Raw genomic sequence first — 25,251 nt, 5'->3', positions numbered from 1 at the left:
TGTCAAAATGATTTGTAAACATTGCAACCTTGCTTACCAATAAACCGGTGTTAGTAGCTTTTGGTTAAATGTATCTATTGCTTAGTGTTTATATTGACAAACCAAAGGATATAACAGGTATCTTACTTTATCTGCGTGTCTTTATTTTCTATGCCTGATCAAATCTCATAAACAATGTTTCTACAAAAATAACCAAAAATTCGTAGTACGATTCTTGCTATGTTTTTATTTTGTATTAGCTCGAAATGTAATTTACTAATTGCTTCTGAATGTCAAACAATGTATACATTTACTGGTTACGCAGGCACTAGCAAGTTGCCCCCAAAAATGATCATGAGCGTATAAACTGTGCAACTGCGGCGCATATATGAAATGTCTAATCATATGGATATAGATTGCATGCCAGTAGGCCCGAGCTAGCCAGATGGTATGCTAACCAGTGACAATGCGCATGGGACTACGTGGGTCTTTTCTCGAACAGCTGTGGGTATTCGAAACGTGTCAATTACAGGCAGGCGGTCACAGTTTGATGTAAGTTGAATGCTTGTTTATTTCTGATCTTTAGTATATTTTTCAAATCAGCCAGTTATTTCTAAATTCCTGGTATTTTAGCGTTAGAACGATGCAACCCCTATTGCTAAACTGAGCTAGTTAACGTCAATACTGTTATTTCACCACAGATACAACTATATAACTAACGTTAAGCCGGCATGTACACACGTTTCCTGTAAAAAAAGAAAAGCATATGTATAATTTCTAGGAACTTTATTTACAAGACATAAAGTGAATTGTGTCCCTTGCTATGAAATACATGTCAGAATAATTTTTTGGTCAAAATCACACCAAATTCTTGTGAAGTTAGACAGCGGGCTGCCATTAGACCACGCACTTCATGCAAGACTTCTTACACAGCAGGAATATGTTGCGGTTTGGGCAAAAGTTTGACTCAAATGTACATTTTTATAGCGAGGGACACATTTCACTTTACGTCTGGTAAGTAGAGTTCCTAGAGATTATACATGTGTTTTTGTTGACAGGAAAGCCGGCTATAGTTGGATATTCGATATATATTCGATATTCGATGTAGTTTTCCTTACTTCCACCAACATCAGTTAGGGACCGTCTACATGGTGACAAATCGAATTTTAAAAAATCAATAGCTCTTTGACCATTACTCCTAAAACTTTGAAACTGGTTCTAGCTGACCCAATGGCAGAGACGCATATTGGACACACTTTTTTGTCGATTTACATCTCACACTATTTAAAATGTATTTATTTAAATTTTTGAAATTCAACAGCACCTTGGTCATGTGACCCACACACCTCAAACAAAGTTCATAATGTACACTCAGTGGGCCTACACATTGCACACCCTTTTTGACCAAGGAGCTATTGAAATTCAAATGGGAAAAAAGTTTGTACCTTGTTTACGCTCCATAACTTATTCAACTAGGAATACGGAATGCTGTTTACATTTCCACATGTTTATTAGCTTTGGAAAGCAAATTAATTTCCAAATTGTGGAAATATGACCAGTGCAATGTTATGCGGAATTTTTCCAACAACATGACACTTGTTTGGAGTCTGTGGCTCAAGTGGTTTTAAAGCTATTGAGGTTTGAAAGTGTGACTATCCAACCTGAAACTGTCTTTACTTCGGTGGATTATTTTCCATCGCCACCCACCAATAATAGGCAATATGCACAGCTCAGGAAGTCCAACCAAGGCTGCATTTGTAAATTCACAGAATAACTGATGAATTTACGAACACGCAACACCCATTGAATATGACCGGTGTCAGTAAACGCCTACAAAAAAAATTTATTCAATTGTTGCCGGCATCACAGTTACAGTAACCAACGCTCTAAATAACATGAAAACAAAACTCCTACTTGTACTAGGCCTATCACCCAACTGTGAAAACAGAGCTAGCTCCTACTTGTACTAGGCCTATCACCCAACGCCTGGGTTATTCCTTGAAGATGGTCCTGCGTCCGTTGTGTTGTCCATGTCCCCCTAAAATGAGGTGAAAAGAAAAACAGCCTTTAGGGATGAGTGAAACATTTCTCTGGCATGTCGTCTCTTAGACCTTCCCATAGAGACCTGGAACAAGGCACAGTTTAATATCAGACTAGGCTATATTATATTGGCCACCAGCTGACCAATAGGTTATTCATCAATCTGTCTTCTGATGTTAAGTTAGTCAAGACTCCTGACCGTTGGCTATTTGACTAGTATATTGGTTGTTGTTCCTTGGCATTCAAATGCCTACATAGACTGTTCCATAGACTGTTCTCTCTGCAAACGCACAGAAAGCGGTACCGATGTACCAAGTCTGGGACCAACATGACCCAGAACAGCTTCTACCCCCAAGCCATAAAACTTCGAAATAGTTAGTCCGGGTAGCTATTGGTTAACTATTTAACTATCTGCATTGACCCTTTATGATTCATCACATATGCTGCTGTTACTGTTTATTATCTATCTTGTTGCCTAGTCACTTTATCCATACCTATATGTACATATCTACCTCAACTACCTCGTACCCCTGCACATCGTCTCGGTTACTGGTATCCCGTGTATATTACCAAGTTATCATTTCTCATTGTATATTTATTCCTTGTGTTATTATTTTTCTATTATTTCTCTTTTCATTGTTGGGAAGAGCCTGTAAGTCAGCATTTCACTGTTAGTCTACACCTGTTGTTTACAAAGCATGTGACAAATAACATTTGATTTGATATTAATAGGACCCTAGTCATATAGTAGATGCCAAAGGGAAGGGGATATGATTTGCCAGCTGCTATCTGTCTGTCACGTGAGTACCAATCTCCCCTAGTCTTCTTTGGTTTCACTCACCATCCCACTCTCCCAATACTAGAATATTACTGGTATTGATACTATTACTGGTAGTGATACAAAGATACCTGATTCTCCATGGCATCAAGTAAAACACAAAACAGACTTACTCTGTGGTCCTTTAATAAAAAAGCTACTGTATGCCAAATATGGTGTGCTACAGGCTGGAAAAGAAACATGTGATTCTGGGTGACAACATCAAGCTGCTTGTTTCCAACCAACATTAGGACTGATTTCCACAGGAAATCCATAATACCGCTGAGTATCGTGATACTGGTGTCCTAACAACCGAAGTTAGTGGAGTGTTCAATGTTGCAGAGTAGAAGTGGTTTTGGAGCCAGGTCTAGACTTGTATAGACTTTGAGTTGGAAGTGATGATTGTTATGTTTTATCCTCTCAACCAATGTGCCTGCGCACAGCTCACCTCAGACTGCTAAAACTGTAATTTAAAGTAGGTACCACCTCAGTGTTCACAGTAAACGCGTGCCGGAAGTTGCACAGAATTTTCGCAATGTTCAAATTTGCGCTCAGCAGGCCTGAAATTTGCTCGGTGCCGAAAAAACTATGAGATGGAACATTACTCTCAAAGCAGTTCTAGTTCCAACGGGCTACCTTGTGAATTGAATGACATCCAGAGACAGTTATGATCAACTCCTCTGTTAAGCTATCTGCTCTGCAGTGTTGTCCAATGTCCACGGTAGGGATACTGACCCCTGGGGGACTCCTTGTTTCTGCCTGGAGGCCCAGCCTGGGGTGCTGTCAGAGGTGGCTCGGCAAGGCCCCACCGCCCCAGCCCCGGGGCTCATTTTCAGGAGTTGTACAAATGAAAACAGCCCTATAGTGGCGCTCGTAAATTCTTCCACCACAGAGCCCAGTTAAATCGATTCCGAGCCTTCGAGCAAACAAACTTCTTTGATCCCCTATATTATCAACTCCAGCTCTTTTTGTGTTTCTAATTTCCTCATCCCTGACTTTAGTTTTGTTTTCATCTCGCTCCAGCTGTTGTTTTCCAGCGCCACCCTGTACTCGGCCTATGTGTTGGACGTTTTCTTCTCCTCCCTTTTCGCCTGAGCCCTTGTAAAAATCCCCCTTTCCTTTCCTTTGTCAATGGGAGAGGATTGCCAAAGCTTGTACATGTCCAAAGCACATTACACATTACAAGAAAAGCCCTAACTGTCGTCCAGCTGCATTTTGGTTGAGTGGCACGAGGCTGTCGTTTGATCCCTTTTGAACTTTAAAAGTATCCCTAAAACCAAACACACACGTCGCCGATGATGTTTATAATGTGATTTGCCCATTTGTGCCTGTAAAGGAAAAAAACTGAGCAAACAACAAAAATAGATTTTTAAAAGACAACAGTTTATTTCATTTATTGTCATAGGGTTTAGCTTTTTTGCTGTGTCATTGAATAATGTGGTTTGACCGAGTTGACCTGGAGCTTGTCGAGACAATGTTTTGGTTTCCAGACTCAGCACTGAGAAGAAACGGCTTCCTCCTTCCAAGTTGCCAGAGAGAGGGAATGATAGAGGGAGGGGGAAAAGAAGGGATAAGCTCATTTATTGACTTATTTTTATGACTGTCAACATTTTATCCCCTGATTATTATCTTTCAGCTTTTCACCCCCTACATACATGTACATAGTACTTCAATCAATCACCTAACCAAACCTACATGTACACATTACCTCAATAAATCACCCCAACTACCACGTACCCCAGTACACTGACTCGGTACTGGTACTCTGTGTGTGTGTGTGTGTGTGTGTGTGTGTGTGTGTGTGTGTGTGTGTGTGTGTGTGTGTGTGTGTGTGTGTGTGTGTGTGTGTGTGTGTGTGTGTGTGTGTGTCCTTGTTATTTAGTTTTGTGTTACTACTTTCTTTTTATCCATTTGTTAATTTTCCTACTTTGGAACTGCAGTGTTGGGAAAGGGCTCTTTAGTAAGCATTTCACAATAAAGTCTACACTTGTTGTATTCGGCGCATGTGACAAATAAAATTAGATTTGATTATCTCTTCAATGCTTGTGGAAGGAAGCCAGCCTCTTGAATAGGCCGGGCAGATGTCCCACATGCGCTATTATTATGAGCTAACATGCCTGTGTGCTGTAGCAGCAACCTGGGATTCTCTTGTGGTTGTCTTGTCTTTGGGATACTTCCAACTTCCCAGATTTCCTGATGATATGAGCCTATATATTACATCCCTCATGTTTTAAATGTCTGTGCTGTACTGTAGCACAGAAATATAATTCTTAGAACATACTTTTCCATTTAACTGAAAGGTGGATTGACACAATTCTATTTCTCATTCTCTATTTCTCATTGTGTCTTGTTGGGGTTGCTTTCCCAAATTTCAGAATGTCTCTGTTTCAAGTGTGTCTTGTTTTTATTTTTTTCACCATTATTTAACCAGGTTGGCCATTTGAGAACATGTTCTCATTTACAACTGCGACCTGGCCAAGATAAAGCAAAGCAGTGTGACATAAACAACAACACTGAGTTACACATGGAATAAACAAGCCTACAGTCAATAACACAATAGGGGAAAAAAGAGTCTATATACAGTGTGTGCAAATGGCGTGAGGAGGTAAGGCAATAAATAGGCCATAGTAGCGAAGTAATTACAATTTAGCAGATTAACACTGGAGTGATAGATGAGCAGATGATGATGTGTAAGTAGTGATACTGGTGTGCAAAAGAGCAGCAAAGTAAATAAAAACAATATGGGGATGAGGTAGGTAGATTGGGTGGGCTATTTGCAGATGGACTATGTATAGCTGCAGCGATCAGGTAGCTGCTCAGATAGCTGATGTTTGTTTAAAGTTAGTGAGGGAAATGTAAGTCTCCAGCTTCAGCGATTTTTGCAATTCGTTCCAGTCACTGGCAGCAGAGAACTGAAAGGAAAGGTGGCCAATTTTGGCTTTGGGGATGACCAGTGAGATATACCTGCTGGAGGGCGTGCTACGGGTGGGTGTTGTTATCGTGACCAGTGAGCAGAGTTTTACCTAGCATAGACTTATAGATGACCTGGAGCCAGTGGGTCTGGCGACGAATATGTAGCGAGGGCCAGCCGACTAGAGCATACAGGTCGCAGTGGTGGGTGGTATAAGGCGCTTTGGTAACAAAACGGATGGCACTGTGATAGACTGCATCCAATTTGCTGAGTAGAGTAGTGGAAGCTATTTTGTAGATGACATTGCCAAAGTCAAGGATCGGTAGGATAGTCAGTTTTACTAGGGTAAGTTTGGCGGCGTGAGTGAAGGAGGCTTTGTTGCGAAATAGAAAGCCAATTCTAGATTTGATTTTGGATTGGAGATGTTTGATATGAGTCTGGAAGGAGAGTTTACAGTCTAGCCAGACACCTAGGTATTTGTAGTTGTCCACGTATTCTAGGTCAGAACCGTCCAGAGTAGTGATGCTAGTCGGGCGGGCGGGTGCGGGCAGCGAACGGTTGAATAGCATGCATTTGGTTTTGCTAGCGTTTAAGAGCAGTTGGAGGCCACGGAAGGAGTGTTGTATGGCATTGAAGCTCGTTTGGAGGTTAGTTAACACAGTGTCCAAAGAAGGGCCAGATGTATACAGAATGATGTCGTCTGCGTAGAGGTGGATCAGGGAATCACCCGCAGCAAGAGTGACATCGTTGATATATACAGAGAAAACAGTCGGACGAGAATTGAACCCTGTGGTACCACCATAGAGACTGCCAGAGTACGGACAACAGGCCCTCCGATTTTACACACTTAACTCTATCTGCGAAGTAGTTGGTGAACCAGGCGAGGCAGTCATTTGAGAAACCAAGGCTATTGAGTCTGCCGATAAGAATACGGTGATTGACAGAGTCGAAAGCCTTGGCCAGGAAGATGAAGACGGCTGCACAGTACTGTCTTTTATCGATGGTGGTTAGGATATCGTTTAATACCTTGAGCATGGCTGAGGTGCACCTGTTACCAGCTCGGAAACCGGATTGCACAGCAGAGAAGGTACGGTGGGATTCGAAATGGTCAGTGATCTGTTTATTAACTTGGCCTTCAAAGACTTTAGAAAGGCAGGGCAGGATGGATATAGGTCTGTAACAGTTTGGGTCTAGAGTGTCACCCCCTTTGAAGAGGGGGATGACCGCGGCAGCTTTCCAATCTTTAGGGATCTCGGACGATATGAAAGAGAGGTTGAACATGCTGGTAATAGGGGTTGCAACAATGGCGGCAGATCATTTTAGAAAGAGAGGGTCCAGATTGTCTAGCCCAGCTGATTTGTACGGGTCCAGGTTTTGCAGCTCTTTCAGAACATCTGCGATCTGGATTTGGGTGAAGGAGAAGCTGGAACAGGCTCGGGCAAGTAGCTGCGGGGGGTGCGGAGCTGTTGGCCGGGGTTGGGGTAGCCAGGAGGAAAGCATGGCCAGCCGTAGAGAGATGCTTATTGAAATGTTCTATTATCATGGATTTATCGGTGGTGACCGTGTCGCCTAGCCTCAGTGCAGTGGGCAGCTGGGAGGAGGTGCTCTTGTTCTCCATGGACTTTACAGTGTCCCAAATCTTTTTGGAGTTAGAGCTACAGGATGCACATTTCTGTTTGAAAAAGCTAGCCTTTGCTTTCCTGACTGACTGTGTGTATTGGTTCCTGACTTCCCTGAGAGGTGTATTTGGAGGGTATGGAAATCTCAAAATTTTTGGTGGCCTTCCTAAGCCAGGATTCAGACACGGCAAGGACATCAGGGTTGGCGGAGTGTGCTAAAGCAGTGAGTAAAACAAACTTAGGGAGGAGGCTTCTGATGTTGACATGCATGAAACCAAGGTTTTTTCGATTACAGAAGTCAACAAATGAAAGTGACTGGGGTCACGCAGGGCCTGGGTTAGCCTCCACATCACCCGAGGAACAGAGAAGGAATAGGATGAGGGTACGGCTAAAGGCTAGCAAAACTGGTCGTCTAGTGCGTTGGGGACAGAGAATAAAAGGAGCAGATTTCTGGCCGTGGTAGAATAGATTAAGGGCATAATGTGCAGACTGGTATGGTGAGGTGCGGGTACAGTGGAGGTAATCCCAGGCACTGAGTGATGATAAGAGAGGTTGCATCTCTGGACACGCTGGTTATACTGTGTGAGGTCACCGCATGTGTGGGAGGTGGGACAAAGGAGGTATCAAAGGCATGTACAGTGGGACTAGGGGCTCCGCAGTAAACTAAAACAATGATAATTATCCTAAACAACAGTATACAAGGCATATTGACATTTGAGAGAGACAAAGCGAGGCATAAAGCAATCACAGGTGTTGATTGGGAGAGCTAGCTAAGACAACAACGGGTAAGACGACAACAGCTAATTAGCTAAGACAACAACAACAGGGAAAATGGCGATGAATGGGCAGAGAGGGTCGGTTAACTACACACAGGGCCTGAGTTCGGGGCTAGGGCCGACAGATAAACAAAGGTAAACAAAGTGGAGTACCGTGATAAATGAACAGTCCAGCAGGCATCAGCTATGTAGCCAAGTGATCATAGGGTCCAGTGTACAGCAAATACCTGTGGTTCTTTCTCACTGGTAGGTTTTGTTTTCTGATTCCAGGTTCCTAGTAACACGCTCCCTACCCCTGGTCAAGATGTCGGGTCACACTCCCTCCGTGATGAGGCTGGAACAGCGGGCAGCCGAGGCCGACCACATTATAGACTACCTCAAACAGCAGGTCCAGCTGCTCAAGGAGAAAGCCAGTAAGAGACACCAAAAGCGTGCACAGATACACAAGCAAACATAGAGATGCATGCGCATACTCAATCTCAAACAGAGTATGGGGTCAAATGTATTCCTCAAGTTGTTGAAATTCCTTCTAAAAAGACAATCACTTTTTGAGTTTGACCTCAACTCTACATGAGTGCACATTCTCAGGGCGAAGTAGCCTAGCTGTAGAAACGGTTTAAAGCCAATGTTGGGGAGGGAAAGAAGCTGTAGGCTAAAACGAAATGATACATGTTTGACCCTATAAAATTGTGACAGGAGCTTTCTGTCTGAACATAGAGGTGCAGGCCACCGTCAGAGAAGAGAAGAAACTGATGGTGGAGAACACCAAGCTGAAGAGGGACATCGAGCAACTGAAGCAAACACTGCTGGAGAAGGAGAAGAGCAGAGGAGGTACGTAGTTTGTTGGTGACAGTTTTCCATCCTCTGTCACATCCTGTTTAACTTCTGCTATGACCTCCTCTGAGATTAAATACTGATGCTGTTCAGACTGCGATTGAGCAGAACTTAATTTTTCCTGAGGGGAACCTCATTCTTCAAAGAACAGACGCCATTCCTTTGGTACGGCCTTGATGTTATCAACCACATAGCTATAGCTAGCTGTAGGGTAAAGTTCTCACACTTGAGTGGTTGACGGTGTCTGAGGCAACTCATTAGCGACACATTGTTTGTTTAGCTGTATTAGTAACAGTCCTAGATCTTAATAAAATGCCTTCTCGTCTCATTCTAATATTACAACCAGACCTTCTTTTTTTTTTACTATCAAAGTTCAAACAAATAATTGAACTCAAGGGCCCAAGTATGTCCATCATTAGAGCCATGATGGGGGGTACTAGGCAACCCCCCAACTGCCAAAATCAAACGGCATGCCGTCTGCGTGACTGGCGGCGTACTACAACCCTGTTGTGATATCGCGCCTCTGTCATGCATTAACATACAAGGGCAAACAGTCTCTGTGATCATTAACACGTCAGTAATGGCTTCCAGAGAGGAGAACTAGGTGGTAAGAAACCAGAGGAGTCGTACAAATAGGCAGTGTAGCCCTCATCAAAAGGCTATCTCTACATGTTATTTTTGGAGCGCTCAGGAATGTGTGCGAAAAGGACTGCAGGATTATGTTTTACGTTTTTCCACGTATCCAATTCCGCTGTTTATTTTTGGTATTTGTTTCAATGGGGCTCTGTGACGCTGAAAATAAGCTAAATCACAGTTTTGTTATGAAGATGACTGACTGACGTAAAGTAAAGACCTTCATGGGTACTGTCTGGGCATTTTGAGCAACAGAGAACGACATGGCAAGAGCAGGAGGAACGACAGCATTTTTAAAAGGTTAATTGCCATGTTGTTTTAAAGGTAATCTTTTAAGTTCCGAACCTCAGCTCTCAACATTAGATTTAAAACGTGGATAAAGTATGACTTTACGTCCAAATTTCAACCTGAAATGATGGGTTCCCCACCCAAAAACAATCCGGAGATTGATTGAGGAGATTTAAAACTATATTTCCTTGTTTTCCGAGTTGCCATGGACACTGTCATTTTCCAATCAAAACAAGCTTTAGGAGGCTGGTCTTTCCTCCCATTGGGTCTATGAATAAAGTTTTCTCTATCATTAAGTAAAATGATGTTGCTGAAACTAATTAGGCAAAGTACAGCTCCATGAAGAGCCTTCATATCCAACGATCCCTCACCGTCATTCTTAATTCAAAGTACCATCTGTCAGGGTCGATGGCTTCGTTATACCCCTTTCATACTATCGTACTCACCCAAACCATACTGCCCGGGTTCGGATATTTTATTTTCACATTGTTCAAGCCTGAATGATTCCAGCAACTATGGTGGATGCATAGCCAGGCCAGCTCAGTATGGCTTGGCTCAGTAGTGTGAAAAAGGATATTAATGCCTCTGGGTTCAAAAGCAAAATATCCAACCTGAAGATATATTGTGTATTGGAACTTGCTACAGTATCAAACAGCCTATCTGAACGGTAATGCAGAGGAGCGTTCAACTCCAGTTCTGCTGGTTTTTATCCACCCCTTATAATCAGCCTCTGATCTCCACGTTACAAACCAGTTCCCTGGATTCTAACCAGTAGCCTCAAAATAAAACCAGCAGTACTGCTGTAACTGGAGGTGAATATCCTCACTCATGGCTCAGTGGGTTAGTTACAGCATAGTGCCGGCAACACCAGGGTTCTGGGTTCAATTCCCGCATGGGCCAGATGTACTTAATTCATCTATCACTGTCAACTGTAAGGCAACATTCCAATATCCATACTAGCATACCACTTAGCATGTGTCCAATATTGTATGCTAGTGTGACTATTAGAACAGAGTTTAAGGGCTCTATTCAATTTGCATCGTGGAAATTCAGCTTTACAGCGGGATTGAAATTTAAAGGCAATGTTCCTATTTTAGCGGAGACTGCATTCATGGTAAACGCTGCTTATGTCGGCTCAATCGGAAATTATCTTTTAAGTTTGTGTTGCGAAATCTGTAATGCTTCAGCTTTACAGACTGAATATTGCCCTAAGTCTCTTTTGGATAAAAGTGTTAAATGAATCTTCTCTCTGTTTTTTCCTTCTGCAGTGAGGGAGGTGGCCATGCCAACAGCAGGAGACTCGAGTGTCCAGTGTGCCTCCAAGTCCACACCTCCTCAGCCCTCATCCCCAGCAAGGTCCTCCACCTCTGCTGTTGCCACTGCCAGCCCCCCTCCCAAAAACAGCGAGGGCAAGAAGAATAGACCAGAGAAAAAGGGTAAAGCAAAGCAAGAAGTGACTTGTTGTTGAAATTGCAGGGCCCTTCCACATCTGTGATTTCACACACTCATAATTGTCAAACCCCTCAACGTTCCACCACACTAAAGTGAAATATGTCATATTTGGTTTTTCGATTTGTCAGCGAAAATTGAAGTAGGCCTAAGCGCCTCTTCAATGACAATTTGAGTTGAAGTGCTCCATGATTTAGCTTTGGGATGGGGTTTTTTGTCTGCACTTCTCTGACATTTCTTTCCATTTGGAACACAAGCCCTTGTCTTAGATCCAGCGTTTCCATCAATGCCTGGCTGGATGCAGCGATCTGTCTGTACTTTAATGACCATTTGTGATTTCCCAGGCAGGTGTTCTCCATCTGAATTTGTCATATCTGGCGATAATGGACGAAAGGCGCAAGGAGAAACTGCAAATAGAGGGGATCCGTTTTAAACTTTGGCCTAACGTTTCAATTTCCAACATTACAGACGGGCCTTTTCCCAAAACAAATTATCTTTCTCCGAAATCTTTCTGTGATTTATCCTGAAGTAGATTTTTAACCTTGATGATTTTAATAAAATATAAAAATGTAGTAACTTGTTTCGGTGATGAGAGAATAGTCTTAGCAGAAGTGTCAATGCTGTAATGGGAGACAGGCAGAATTCCAGTTTGGATGTTTATATTGTGTCGACACCATTCATCTTGAGGCTTTGCACAACCTCTCCAGGGCTAAACCAGAGATGCTCTAATGCAGTATAATATAACATGCTGTTCTTTTCCTCTGTCAAATTAGATCTAAAAACGGGTTTTATTCTTTTGAACTTTTTTTGGTTTATTGTTAAAATTATATTCTATTTACAATAAATCAGCCGAAGCCTCGTTCCACTCAGACGTCAAACCCAGCTGGACTAATTAACTGTCGCGGCAAATTTGGGAATGATCTTCCCCAGATTATTTACAAGGTTATAATTCAGAGAAGAAGAGAATGCTTTGCGATGTAGACTGAACCGGTTTGTATCTGGCTTTTCTGACTGCCAGATGTCAATGGAAAACAGAGCAGTAAATATCTGATAGTGTTTGGTTTTTATGTCCACTGTTGCGGATTGCTTTGTTTTAGTACGTGTGGATATCCTCGTTTCCACACAAAGGCTTTGATGTGACTGTGTTCGCACCTCATCTAAACAATCATCGCCTGGCAATCAAATCGATCAGCCGGCCCGTGGTGTGGTGCACTGCTGCTCAGGGGCCAGGCGGATGACGTCACACATCAATACGCTGTTTTCCTAACAGTGCAGAAGTTTTTAAGTAGGTAGCCCAGAGGTTAGAGAAGCGGACCAGTAGTTTGCTGGTTCGAGCAATCGGGTAGTTGAGCTCCCAACTGGAAGGTTCCCACCATCTAGGAAAGAAATGAAGGAGACGAGACTAGGAGACGAGACCACTTCATACTATCCACCCCATATCATTGGAAGCGTCTGGCACGCAACAACACCCTAGTGTCCGTGAAAAGCGTGTCGGAGCCTATGTTTTAACAGTGGGTATTGATATTGATATTTGCTTTAAGTCTCCTCAGAATTCTGGTGAGTTGTGGAAAAGTAAATGTACTATTATTTAACGCCTGCGGTGATCACAGTCAAAAATGCCACGCTGGGGCTTCAGAGTCGCCGCGCAGATTTGTTTTCACTTTGGGGTAAATTGGATCAGAACAGTCAAGATGGCTGAACCACTCAGCATAGTTTCCACACAGACTAGGTTCAAATGGATCCTAATGAGTCCCCAGGGAACACTACCATAGCAGTGGGCTGAACATAATCTCAAAGAAGTCTTGCATTAGATGCCTGGAAAAAATACATTCTCTGCTGGACCTTTTAATGTAATAAAGGCAGGGAGTCAGTATGCCATCCCTGAACCCAGTCTAGAATACTATACCTTCTGTGGCAGAGCCTGTATTGTATCTTATAGAAATAATATATACCATTTGAACAGACGCCTTTATCCAAAGCGACTTAGTCATTCTTGCATAATATTTACGTATGGTTGGTCCCAGGAATCAGACCCACTATCCTGGCGTTGCAAGCGCTATGCTCTACCAACTGAGCTACAGAGGACCACAGTCACACAGCTACAGAGGACCACAGTCACACAGCTACAGAGGACCACAGCTTTGTCAAGAGCTACTTTACATGCCAGTCAGACAAACTCACTCTTATCCAAAGTGACTTAACTACAAGTTCATATTGGGTGTCTCTCTCTCTCTCTCTCTCTGTCTGTCTGTCTGTCTGTCTGTCTGTCTGTCTGTCTGTCTGTCTGTCTGTCTGTCTGTCTGGTTTAACCCTTTCCTCTCTGTGTGTCCTATCACAGAGAAGGGAGAGAAGAAGCCTGTGGCCCCTCAGGAGGAGGCTAAGGTGGACGTGTCGCGTCTGGACATGAGGGTGGGACGCATCGTCACGGCCGAGAAGCACCCGGACGCCGACTCACTCTATGTGGAGCAGGTGGATGTGGGAGAGGCAGCCCCCAGGACGGTGGTCAGCGGGCTGGTCAAGCACATACCCATAGATCAGGTACTGGAATGCACAGCCTAGTACCAACACAGCCTAACACCGGCTACTGCCCAACCAAATGTCAGATCCGCTGTGAAAAATCAGATCAGCTCTGAATAAGATCCGATGTGAAAAGATCTGATGTGATTGGTAAAAGGACAAATTTGTGGAAAAAAGGTTCAGAATTGGGTTACCTGTCTAAATGCAGCCGAAGAGCCTCACAATGTCAAGTATTCACGCAAGGCCTGTTTCAGTCAGACAACTCATCGGGTTGTTACCAGACCAACTCATCGGGTTGTTACCAGACCAACTCATCGGGTTGTTACCAGACCAACCCATCGGGTTGTTACCAGACCAACCCATCGGGTTGTTACCAGACCAACCCATCGGGTTGTTACCAGACCAACTCATCGGGTTGTTACCAGACCAACTCATCGGGTTGTTACCAGACCAACTCATCGGGTTGTTACCAGACCAACTCATCGGGTTGTTACCAGACCAACTCATCGGGTTGTTACCAGACCAACTCATCGGGCTGTTACCAGACCAACTCATCGGGCTGTTACCAGACCAACTCATCGGGCTGTTACCAGACCAACTCATCGGGCTGTTACCAGACCAACTCATCGGGCTGTTACCAGACCAACTCATCGGGCTGTTACCAGACCAACTCATCGGGTTGTTACCAGACCAACTCATCGGGCTGTTACCAGACCAACTCATCGGGCTGTTACCAGACCAACTCATCGGGCTGTTACCAGACCAACTCATCGGGCTGTTACCAGACCAACTCATCGGGTTGTTACCAGACCAACTCATCGGGTTGTTACCAGACCAATGCCCCTTTGGAATGTTTTGTGTGTCTGGAACCCAGTCTGCCCACAGACAATACAGAGTAAGACTGTTACTGTACTTAACAGGTACTGGGAGCTTAACGGTCATTCAGGAAGACTTGGGAGGCTGACCTAGTAGACTACAAAGCTCTCTACATGCTTTTGGTAGTCAAATAACATTGGTTTTAAAGATTGCTGTTTTAACACTACTGTGTCGTTGTTTTTTTTGCCTTATTTTCACTACAATAAATTCAGCTGTTTTTATTGGACACACGGGTGCTATAACTCTGGCTAGCCAGGGTCATGTTCTGGGTTTAATAACCCATGTGAAGTGACTACTCCAATGTAGTCTGTGTCAGGGTTCACGTGATGCTTTTTAATGTCTACGACGTAGGTGTCTGCACACACAGACTTGGTTTTCAGTTAGTTATTGCCCCGGAATTTATGATTTGTCTCAGACGCAAAAGTAATTTGTTTGCGGTCTTATTCACCGAGCAGAAGGCCCCGGTTTCTCTTTACAATCAAACCTCTTTTCTCGGTTTGCCTCTTTTGATTCATCTCCAAAACATAGTGAGTCTTTGTACATCCTGCTTTATATAGACAATGTATGATCCCTATAAATGAAAGCACATGCACGTTGGACTCTTTGTACACAAACACTGTCAGAGTCATATATCTATGGTTCTATGAGAAGAGTAATTGGGAATGACATTTTTTATTACATTTTTATATACATTTATTGAAAGACTTGTAGTTCTGTAGCTATCTGCTACATTACTAAGCTAGGGCCTACATTTGTTTGACAATCATTTTTATTGCATTTTAATGTACGTTCTGTAGTTGAAGTGTGTTGAATTGTGAAGTGTTTCTTCACCACTGAAATAACCTTTTTCACTGAGACATTTGTCATAAGCCGTAGTCAATTACACAGAGACTCCAAGACAGTCCAAGCACATGTCCCTGTAATGACTAGATTTCATTTTGGTCATTTAAAGAGAGAATGCCTTCTTCCTTCCACACCGGGGCTTGACGAGCAGCCTTCTTCCTTCCACACCGGGGCTTGACGAGCAGCCTTCTTCCTTCCACACCGGGGCTTGACGAGCAGCCTTCTTCCTTCCACACCGGGGCTTGACGAGCAGCCTTCTTCCTTCCACACCGGGGCTTGACGAGCAGCCTTCTTCCTTCCACACCGGGGCTTGACGAGCAGCCTTCTTCCTTCCACACCGGGGCTTGACGAGCAGCCTTCTTCCTTCCACACCGGGGCTTGACGAGCAGCCTTCTTCCTTCCACACCGGGGCTTGACGAGCAGCCTTCTTCCTTCCACACCGGGGCTTGACGAGCAGCCTTCTTCCTTCCACACAGGGGCTTGACGAGCAGCCTTCTTCCTTCCACACCGGGGCTTGACGAGCAGCCTTCTTCCTTCCACACCGGGGCTTGACGAGCAGCCTTCTTCCTTCCACACCGGGGCTTGACGAGCAGCCTTCTTCCTTCCACACCGGGGCTTGACGAGCAGCCTTCTTCCTTCCACACCGGGGCTTGACGAGCAGCCTTCTTCCTTCCACATCGGGGCTTGACGAGCAGCCTTCTTCCTTCCACACCGGGGCTAGACGAGCAGCATTTGGACAAGTAGAACCCACAGTTAACAGAATCCTTACTTTTACTTTCTCGTCAAGTCATTCATTGTGTGAGAGTCAACGTGACGACAGACCATGCATACAAGACATTGAGCCTTCCCTGTTTCAAGGAACATACTGGAGTTTGAAGAACGACATGAGGAGTAAAGCTAAACACTTTCACTGGCAGCAATGTAGAGGGCCCTCTACATTGCTGCCAGTATGCATGTATGCATGTAGAGGGCCCACTGGCAGCAATGTAGAGGGCCCACTGGCAGCAATGTAGAGGGCCCACTGGCAGCAATGTAGAGGGCCCACTGGCAGCAATGTAGAGGGCCCACTGGCAGCAATGTAGAGGGCCCACTGGCAGCAATGTAGAGGGCCCACTGGCAGCAATGTAGAGGGCCCACTGGCAGCAATGTAGAGGGCCCACTGGCAGCAATGTAGAGGGCCCACTGGCAGCAATGTAGAGGGCCCACTGGCAGCAATGTAGATTTGAGTGCCCTGGCAAGTTTGTCCCTTGTACGTTGGCCGGAATAAGGAAACTTTGGAAAGCCAAATTCTAGCGTGTTTGGATTGTGTTCAGTTTTAACCTTTGACAAGTGATTTCAGGCCTCATTGCCATTACATGAAATTGAATGTCAACCCCTCAATTGAGGAAATTACATAATCACAGGGTGAGAGTAGAGCTGTGACATAGACGCACAAAACTTGACTTCTGTAGTCCGCACATCCGACTGATTACAAAACTGACGTCACACACACTCTTTCCCCGCTAAGCAAATGGCGCTTGAGGAAGAAAAGCTGCCGCAAGAAGGCTGTCAAAACAATGTGTCACACTGAGGGGAATGTATGCAGATTTATGTCAACATTTACTTTTTAAAAGGATGTTTCCAAAATGAAGACATCATTATTTTCCTAGCTGTGACACGCACCATGACTTTGTACACTGTATTCTCTCCATCCTCTTCTCTTTTGATGGAAATGGCTTCTGGCCTTCTCAGAGTTTGGGTAAACCTCCGAGGTCACTCCACAGACATGAAAGAATAATGTTGTTTTCTCTCGCTCTTCTTGGTTTCTGAAATAAGGCACACCATACACACACACCATATGCCGCCGGAGGCAGTCATTTTACATGACAAGATTGGACATGGGGGAATTGTGTGAATAGGATTCTGAAAACCACAGTACTGCAAAGAGATCGAGAGTGGAGACCACACCAATTGGTGTTTTCTCTTCTCAACCATTCAAGTCATAAAGTAGGCCATTCATTCTGAAGACAGCACTGTAAGATGCCCTGTGTGGTTTGTACAGAGTCAAAGCAGCGCTCCCTAATCTCTCTCTACTAGTAAAACATGTATTCTTTATTTCAATACTTTTTCCTCTTGTCCGTCAGAAGAATGTTAAATATATGTATTTAATATCTCTATCTCAGTATAGTTGTAAACCTTTTCCCTTTCTCTTATTACCCCCACCCCCCCAGATGCAGAATCGCATGGCGGTGCTGCTGTGCAACCTGAAGCCAGCTAAGATGAGAGGCGTGGTGTCCCAGGCCATGGTGATGTGTGCCAGCTCCCCAGACAAGGTGGAGATTCTAGACCCTCCCAGCGGTGCCGTGCCCGGGGACAGAGTCATCTTCCAGGGCTTCCCAGGTACTGTAACACCCCTGACCATCTTGGCCCGTATCCACAAAGAGTCTCAGAGTAGGAGTGCTGATCTAGGATCAGTTTGCCTTGTAGATCATAATGAAGAAGATTGTATGGACAGGTCCTAGATCAGCACTCCTTTTCTGAGAGGCTTTGTGAATATGGGCCCTGACCTCTAGGGTCTACTTCATCAGCCTGGTTAAACTAGACTGAATGCTGCACTCAATGGGGAGCACAGTGTTCAGTCTCGTTTAGCCAGGCTACTTTATCATACCCTCTACAGCTCAACCTGCTTTTGACTCTAGACCTGCTTTTAAGCTAATAAGCTGTAACCAGGAAGTGACTGCCCCCACAGCCTTGTAGTTTTTCAACTTTTGGAGTTTTCTTTTATGATCTTCAATGTGCAAAAACATAACGTGATGGTCTTCAAGCACAAAAACTTCCTAAAGGGCATCTGGTAGAAGTACATTCATCCTCAAAACCATATTTGATATCTATCTTAAATGACTGCGTTTTCATGAATTTGATGATAGAATCGCAACGGCCATTTAAAAAAGCATGGGAAATGGAAGTAAAGCGGAAGTAGCCGTCACTTTCACAGGGTATCCTAACCTCGATAACACTTCACATATATCTTTATAAAGGGGGGTTGTCAAAGGTTTATAAACTGAACAAAAATATAAACGCAACATGTAAAGTGATGGTTTCATGAGCTGAAATAAAAGATCCCAGAATGTTCCATATGTACAAAAAGCTTATTTCTCTCCAATTTTGTGCTCAAATTTGTTTACATTAGTGAGCAGTTCTCCTTTGCCAAGATAATCCATCCACCTGACAGGTGTGGCATATCAAGAAGCTGATTAAACAGCATGATCATTACACAGGTGTGCACCTTAGGCTGGGGACGATAAAAGGCAGCTCTAAAATGTCAGTTTTGGCACACAACAGAATGCCACAGATGTCTCAAGTTTTGAGGGAGCGAGCAATTGGCATTCTGAGTGCATGAATGTCCACCAGAGCTGTTGCCAGAGCGTTTAATGTTAATTTCTCTACCATAAGCCGCCTCCAACGTTATTTTTGAGAATTTGTCAGTATGTCCAACCAGTCTCACAACCGCAGACCACGTGTAACCACGCCAGCCCAGGACCTCAAAATCTGGCTTCTTCACCTGCAGGATCGTCTGAGGCCAGCCACCCTGACCGCTGATGAACTGAGGGGTTTTTCTGTCTGTAATAAAGCCGTTTTTATGGGGAAAATTCATTCTGATTGGCTGGGTCTGGGCATGGCTGTGAAATCCATAAATTAGGGCCTAATGAATTCATTTTATTTGATTGATGTCCTTATATTAACTCTAACTCAGTAAAATAGTTGAAATTGTTGCATGGTGAGTTTTTATATTTTTGTTCGGTATAAGTAGTTTGTCGACCAATTATTGGTTAGTTCATCTAGTTGGTTCAAATCCAGACCATGTCACTTGGGTAACTGAATTAAATGTGGTAAAGTAGTTGAAGGCTTGATGTTTGCCATTCCACTGGTTAAAATGAAAGTAGCATACAATGAGTGTGGTATGATGGTGGAACACCACGTTAGCTTCAGCTGCATCTGGTGGAATGGGACACAGCCAGTGTGCTCGAGTCATGAATTATTTATTACCAACAAGCCACTTCAGATGACCCAACACCAGAGAACATCAATAGATTCCAACCAAGAGGAAAATGACTGAATGCATTGCCCTGAGCAAAATAACGTGGTTGGCCTTATTGCCTTTACATTTGTACATGAAATGACATGTGAAGAACCAACTGTCCTCTTGCCATCTTTCCACGGGTAACAAAGGCTTTATCTTTGAAGAGAGGAATCACAAAGCCTTCTCAAGACCCCACAGAGTTTTCCTATTGCAGCGTTTACTCCTCTGTTCTCTTTAGTGGTTGGAGCTAAATGGACTGTGACTGTTAACGGAATAGACACGCAAATCAACTCCCTCTGACTAAAGTGTAAGTCAGGTCCTCTTTTCCCACAATCTCACAATTAAATGTAAAGTATATAGTCTTTTTCGTTATGTCGGACCACAGTAAGACTAGCTGCCGCCATTGATGTCGGCTAATGGGGATCCTAATACATCTGAATCCACAACCAAGAGAAGGGAGTTTAGGAGGTGGGAGAGTATTTGAAAGACCCTAAATGCCTTGTTCAAGGACCTAGGACTGGTTTGATTCAGATGTAGAGAATTAAAGCGCTCTTTATACCAAATCACCCAACAAAACACAGCTTATGGAACTCATCATCTTTAACAGAGTGACTATACACTATCCCAGTGCCTTTTAACCATACTCCATGTTCAATGTCATGCCTGGGAAATGAACAGAAACCCGAACTAGAGGAAAGCCTGCCTGAACGTCATAAAATGTCCAACCTCATGCCTCGCCGGACGTTGAAGGGGAAAACCCACCATCATCAATGTGACTGTGATTTTAGATTTGTTCCCGTCAGGAGCTAATAAGAAAATATGGTTGTGGGGCTGGCAAAACAAAACAATTTGGGGGGGGGGGGTGAGGAGAGTGGTTGTGCGGTTGTTGGTAGGGAAAAATAACTGAACTGGGAGTTTCCCTGAGATAGAGAGGCTGTGGCGATAGAAAGGGAGAATAGGGACGATGGAGTGTCCATCACACAGACACCCTTTCATCTTCTCTCTCCTCCTCTCTTCTCCTTCCCTCTCCCGTCCCCTTTCTATTCTCCTCTCCCCTCTCCTTTCTATTCTGCTCCTTCCTCTTCTCCTTCCCTCTCCTCTCTATTCTCCTCTCCCCTCTCCTTTCTATTCTGCTCCTTCCTCTTCTCCTTCCCTCTCCTCTCTTCTCCTTCCATCTCCCCTCTCCTTTCTATTCTGCTCCTTCCTCTTCTCCTTCCCTCTCCTCTCTTCTCCTTCCATCTCCCCTCTCCTTTCTATTCTGCTCCTTCCTCTTCTCCTTCCCTCTCCTTTCTATCCTGCTCCTTCCTCTTCTCCTTCCCTCTCCTCTCTATTCTCCTCTCCCCTCTCCTTTCTATTCTGCTCCTTCTTCTTCTCCTTCCCTCTCCTCTCTTCTCCTTCCATCTCCCCTCTCCTTTCTATTCTGCTCCTGCTCCTTCCTCTTCTCCTTCCCTCTCCTCTCTATTCTCCTCTCCCCTCTCCTTTCTATTCTGCTCCTTTTTCTTCTCCTTCCCTCTCCTCTCTCCTTTCTATTCTGCTCCTTCCTCTTCTCCTTCCCTCTCCTCTCTCTTCTCCTTCCATCTCCCCTCTCCTTTCTATTCTGCTCCTTTTTCTTATCCTTCCCTCTTCTCCTTCCCTCTCCTCTCTCCTTCCTCTTCTCCTCTCATAGCGGCCCTTCCTCAAGCTGTTTGTTTAACGAGGGATCCCCCTCGGCCAAAAATACTTGTTTTACGACTACGCACGTCAATTAGAGCCACATTCAGGTTGGTCGCACAGAGAAGGACCACAGGATGGCAGAGAGGAGAGGGCGATGGAGGGAGGAGGAGGAGATGGGCAGGGGTGCTAAGGCGGTCTCATCGGTTTCTAGCTGTTCTGTACACATGTCTGGGTTGTTTAAAAAACGTAGCCGCGGCGGTGATGGCAAACGCTTTTCCAAACCGGATGTTGTTTACAGTGAGGGTTAAAGGATGATGGACTTGGTTTTAGGTTCATTCCCTCTCTCTTATTTTGATGTCAGCTTTGGTCCCCCAGAATAAGCCTTCCGTGTCATAGAATATCCAGCCTCATGTCTCACCTGACGTTGAAGGTGGAAACCCACCACCATCAATGTGACTGATTTTTAGATGTGTTTTTGTCCTGGAGCTAATACAAAAATATGGTTGTGGGGCTGGCAAAACAAATTGTTTTGGGGGGGGTTGAGTCGTGCAGTTGTTGGTAGGGAATAGTACCTGAACTGGGAGTTGGGGAGTGAGTTGTGGGGAGAGAGAGAGGTGGAACATGACGAGAGATTTTCCATCACAGACGCCCCGTCAGGACTGGAGCCCGCTGACATCAGCCTGGGTTCTCCTTTCATCTCCTCTCACCGGCCCCTCCTCAAGCTGTTTGTTTAACGAGCGATCCCACTAGGGCGGTCATTCAATTCCCAGCGGCCAAAAAAATGTGTTTTTTACGACTCTACGCACACAGAGAACGACCACGGAATGGAAGAGAGGAGAGAAGGAAGGAGGAGGCGGGGGTGCTATGGCGGTCTCGTCGGTTTCTAGCTGTTCTGTACACACCTCTGGGTCGTTAAAAAACATAGCCGGGGCGGTGGTGGCCAACACTTTTCCAACAAGATGTTGTTGACATTGAGGGATGATGGCCTATTATTCCCTCTTTTTGACATTCCTTCTCTCTTATTTTGATGTCAGCTTTGGTCCCGCAGGATTCCAGATTTTAGGGAGTTGTACTGTTAGCAAAATTTGAGATTCTCCTATGAACTTTCCAGAATTGTGCACTCCTATTTTATAGTGACATTTCTGTGCTAGCTAGTAGCACCAAGTCAGTAAGTCAGTCCAGCATTGGTCTTGGTGTGGATAGATAACAGTAATTGCTCACACATTCACCAGCCCTAATGAGCATCCGGGTTCCTGTTCAAACTAGAGTGTGTCAAAGCTGGGAAAATTCAACAAAAAAATTCCTTCACACGTCTTCCAGGATGTTTGTGATGAGGAGTAGGAAAAGATCACACCCCAACAGAAGCACGTTATGAATCCAATGTGGAGTGCCAGTTATGAATCCATACAGATGCCAAGTTATATCCAAACACTGCCAATAACACAATGCTGAGGTAATGAAGAACTCCCTAACTCCATTAGTTGCCGACAAACATGGATGTTGTATACGTTTTGAATTAGCGCTAAAAGAGTAAAAGCTTCTGTAAAACTTCTGGTTCAGCTTTTTTTACGTTTCAAAATCGACACTACGCCAAGGAAGTACTCCAGCAGCACAAACCAATGGTCTAGCACAAGGCTACAGAACAGCTAGCAAGGCAGATAAAGTGTTGCCACCATCATCTACTGTGGTTGCCCCTAGAGGCATCATGTCATCGAAATGGAGGCATGTTCCCCCTCCAATGTTATTCATACAAAGATACAAGCGATGCACAATGAGATATTCAATATGGCCCCTTCAAAAATCTAGTGCAAAACACCACTGCATTGCTCCATACAAGGTACGTGGGTCATCATAACTGTCGGAGCTGTCATCTAGTTTCTCTCCTATGTTTCCAGGTGAGCCAGACAAGGAGCTGAACCCCAAGAAGAAGGTGTGGGAGGCGGTGCAGCCGGACCTGAAGACAGACGGCCAGTGTGTGGCCAACTACAAGGGAGCCCCCTTCGAGATCGCCGGCAAGGGAGTATGCAAAGCTCAGACCATGAGCAACAGCGGCATCAAATAAAGGAAGACGAATGCAGAGGACGGAGCCGTAGAACTAGAATGGTGGGAAATAGTGGGATTGGGAAACGTGTGAATGACCGCTCCAGTCATTTTATTTCTATAGGTGGAACTAGCGAAGGTCCTTGTTCAGCCTGTGGAACTGCTACTCATCCATGGTGCTGAGGGTGATGGTGATGATGTCGACGGAGCAAAATGAAGTGTTTTGAAGATGTTCAATAAAAAGGTTATCAGTTGGTCTTAAACTCATTGCAGTTGATCTCTTGTTTGGTTCTTCTTTATAAAGCCTGACGTCTGTCGTACAAGACTATACAAGTGTGTTTGCATCCTAGAAATCCTTGATAATGCTCTCTAGCATTCTTAACTCATCCTGCAAGTCACTTTTGTGATTTATTAGTTTGGTTAGTGCTTTGATTTCTCTGGTTCGTTATGAGCCGAAGGTAAGAAATGGGGATGTCATTCTGCAAAGCCAACAAACAGACGGATCAATTTCACAGATGCTACGCAGCAGGGCTTTTGGATAGTGGGCAATTCCATGGTAACAGAATGATGCTGAGATGCTAAGTTTGGTAACAGAATGACTGTTTGTGCTGTCACAAAGTGGAATTGCCCCAGTACTCAGTCCTTCTACCACCATTCCTGTTCTCACAGTCATTAGCCTGCTCTTCAAGGTTCAGTCATTAGCCTGCTCTTCAAGGTTCAGTCATTGGCCTGCTCTTCAAGGTTCAGTCATTGGCCTGCTCTTTAAGGTTCAGTCATTAGCCTGCTCTTCAAGGTTCAGTCATTGGCCTGCTCTTCAAGGTTCAGTCATTAGCCTGCTCTTCAAGGTTCAGTCATTAGCCTGCTCTTCAAGGTTCAGTCATTGGCCTGCTCTTTAAGGTTCAGTCATTAGCCTGCTCTTCAAGGTTCAGTCATTGGCCTGCTCTTTAAGGTTCAGTCATTAGCCTGCTCTTCAAGGTTCAGTCATTAGCCCGCTCTTTAAGGTTCAGTCATTAGCCCGCTCTTTAAGGTTCAGTCATTAGCCCGCTCTTTAAGGTTCAGTCATTAGCCCGCTCTTTAAGGTTCAGTCATTAGCCCGCTCTTTAAGGTTCAGTCATTAGCCCGCTCTTCAAGGTTCAGTCATTAGCCCGCTCTTCAAGGCTGTTGCTCAGCCCAGTTTTTCAGGGTCAAAGTATCCTGTGTTGTTTAATTCTGTTCCTCCCGTTAGATTTTTTCCCTCTGTGCTTTTGGATCAAACCAATCTGAACACATCTCTTTCAGTGGTACCCCTTCATATGCTACAGCTAAGGTCATGTCCCATGATATGACTTGCACTTGTATTGCCTCGGTTTATTTGAAGGAATCTAATGGTTAACAGAATCACATGTTACCCATTATAAACACAGCACTGGATCATTTTTATATTGATGACATGTTCTGAAAAGAAGGCTCCTGGTACCAGTGTAGTTTGCCTGGTATTAGCATCCAGCCATATCCAGAACATGTACAGAGTTTCCCTCAGGAAAGACCGTCTCCTACCATTACAACACACACATTCCACGACAGCAAAGGAAAATCATTTGATTTCTAACTGACCCAACACCTGAATCAAGGATCTCTTAGTATAATCTCAGGCAATCAGAACAACGACTGGATCAAAAGTTCTAGCTCTCTGACACACCAGAGTGCACTGGGTTCCTCAGCCAGGAACCATACCAGTCTGGGTCCTGGTTCTAGAATGGTCTGGGTCCTGGTTCTAGCAGGGCTGATTCATACGTCCTCATTGCCGGTCTATTCTCTTGCGTCGATAGTAATCAAGTCCATGTACACACAGCCTGAACATCTGTAGTTAGACTGAAGAAGCCGAGTGTAGCATAGCCTTGTGTTTAATGTCCCATTCCCTCTGCCCTCCTTTGAGA

The 25,251-nt window shown here is 44.4% G+C and overlaps 1 protein-coding gene across 6 annotated transcripts; it reads left to right on the top strand.

Moving 5' to 3' along the window:
* Window positions 1-14: 14 nt before the first annotated feature.
* aimp1a (aminoacyl tRNA synthetase complex interacting multifunctional protein 1a) lies at window positions 15-23,598 on the top strand. Of its 6 annotated transcripts, none has more exons than XM_071407699.1 (7): window positions 15-117; window positions 8,413-8,555; window positions 8,860-8,973; window positions 11,166-11,333; window positions 13,685-13,884; window positions 17,793-17,961; window positions 23,191-23,598. In XM_071407699.1, the coding sequence occupies exons 2-7, from the start codon at window positions 8,447-8,449 to the stop codon at window positions 23,355-23,357; spliced, it is 927 nt and encodes a 308-aa protein (XP_071263800.1). In that variant the 5' UTR covers window positions 15-117; window positions 8,413-8,446; the 3' UTR covers window positions 23,358-23,598. The 6 variants fall into 6 exon arrangements, with proteins under 6 accessions (XP_071263800.1, XP_071263799.1, XP_071263798.1 ...); XM_071407698.1 differs by having other exon boundaries at window positions 25-117; window positions 8,839-8,973; XM_071407697.1 differs by lacking the exon at window positions 15-117 and adding an exon at window positions 375-531.
* The last annotated feature ends 1,653 nt before the right edge of the window (window positions 23,599-25,251 follow it).

This window comes from Salvelinus alpinus, chromosome 6 (assembly GCF_045679555.1).
Source record: "Salvelinus alpinus chromosome 6, SLU_Salpinus.1, whole genome shotgun sequence".
Lineage (NCBI taxonomy): Eukaryota > Metazoa > Chordata > Actinopteri > Salmoniformes > Salmonidae > Salvelinus > Salvelinus alpinus.
The sequence above is the reverse complement of the archived record's forward strand: the minus strand, read 5'-3'. Positions and strand labels throughout refer to the sequence as shown.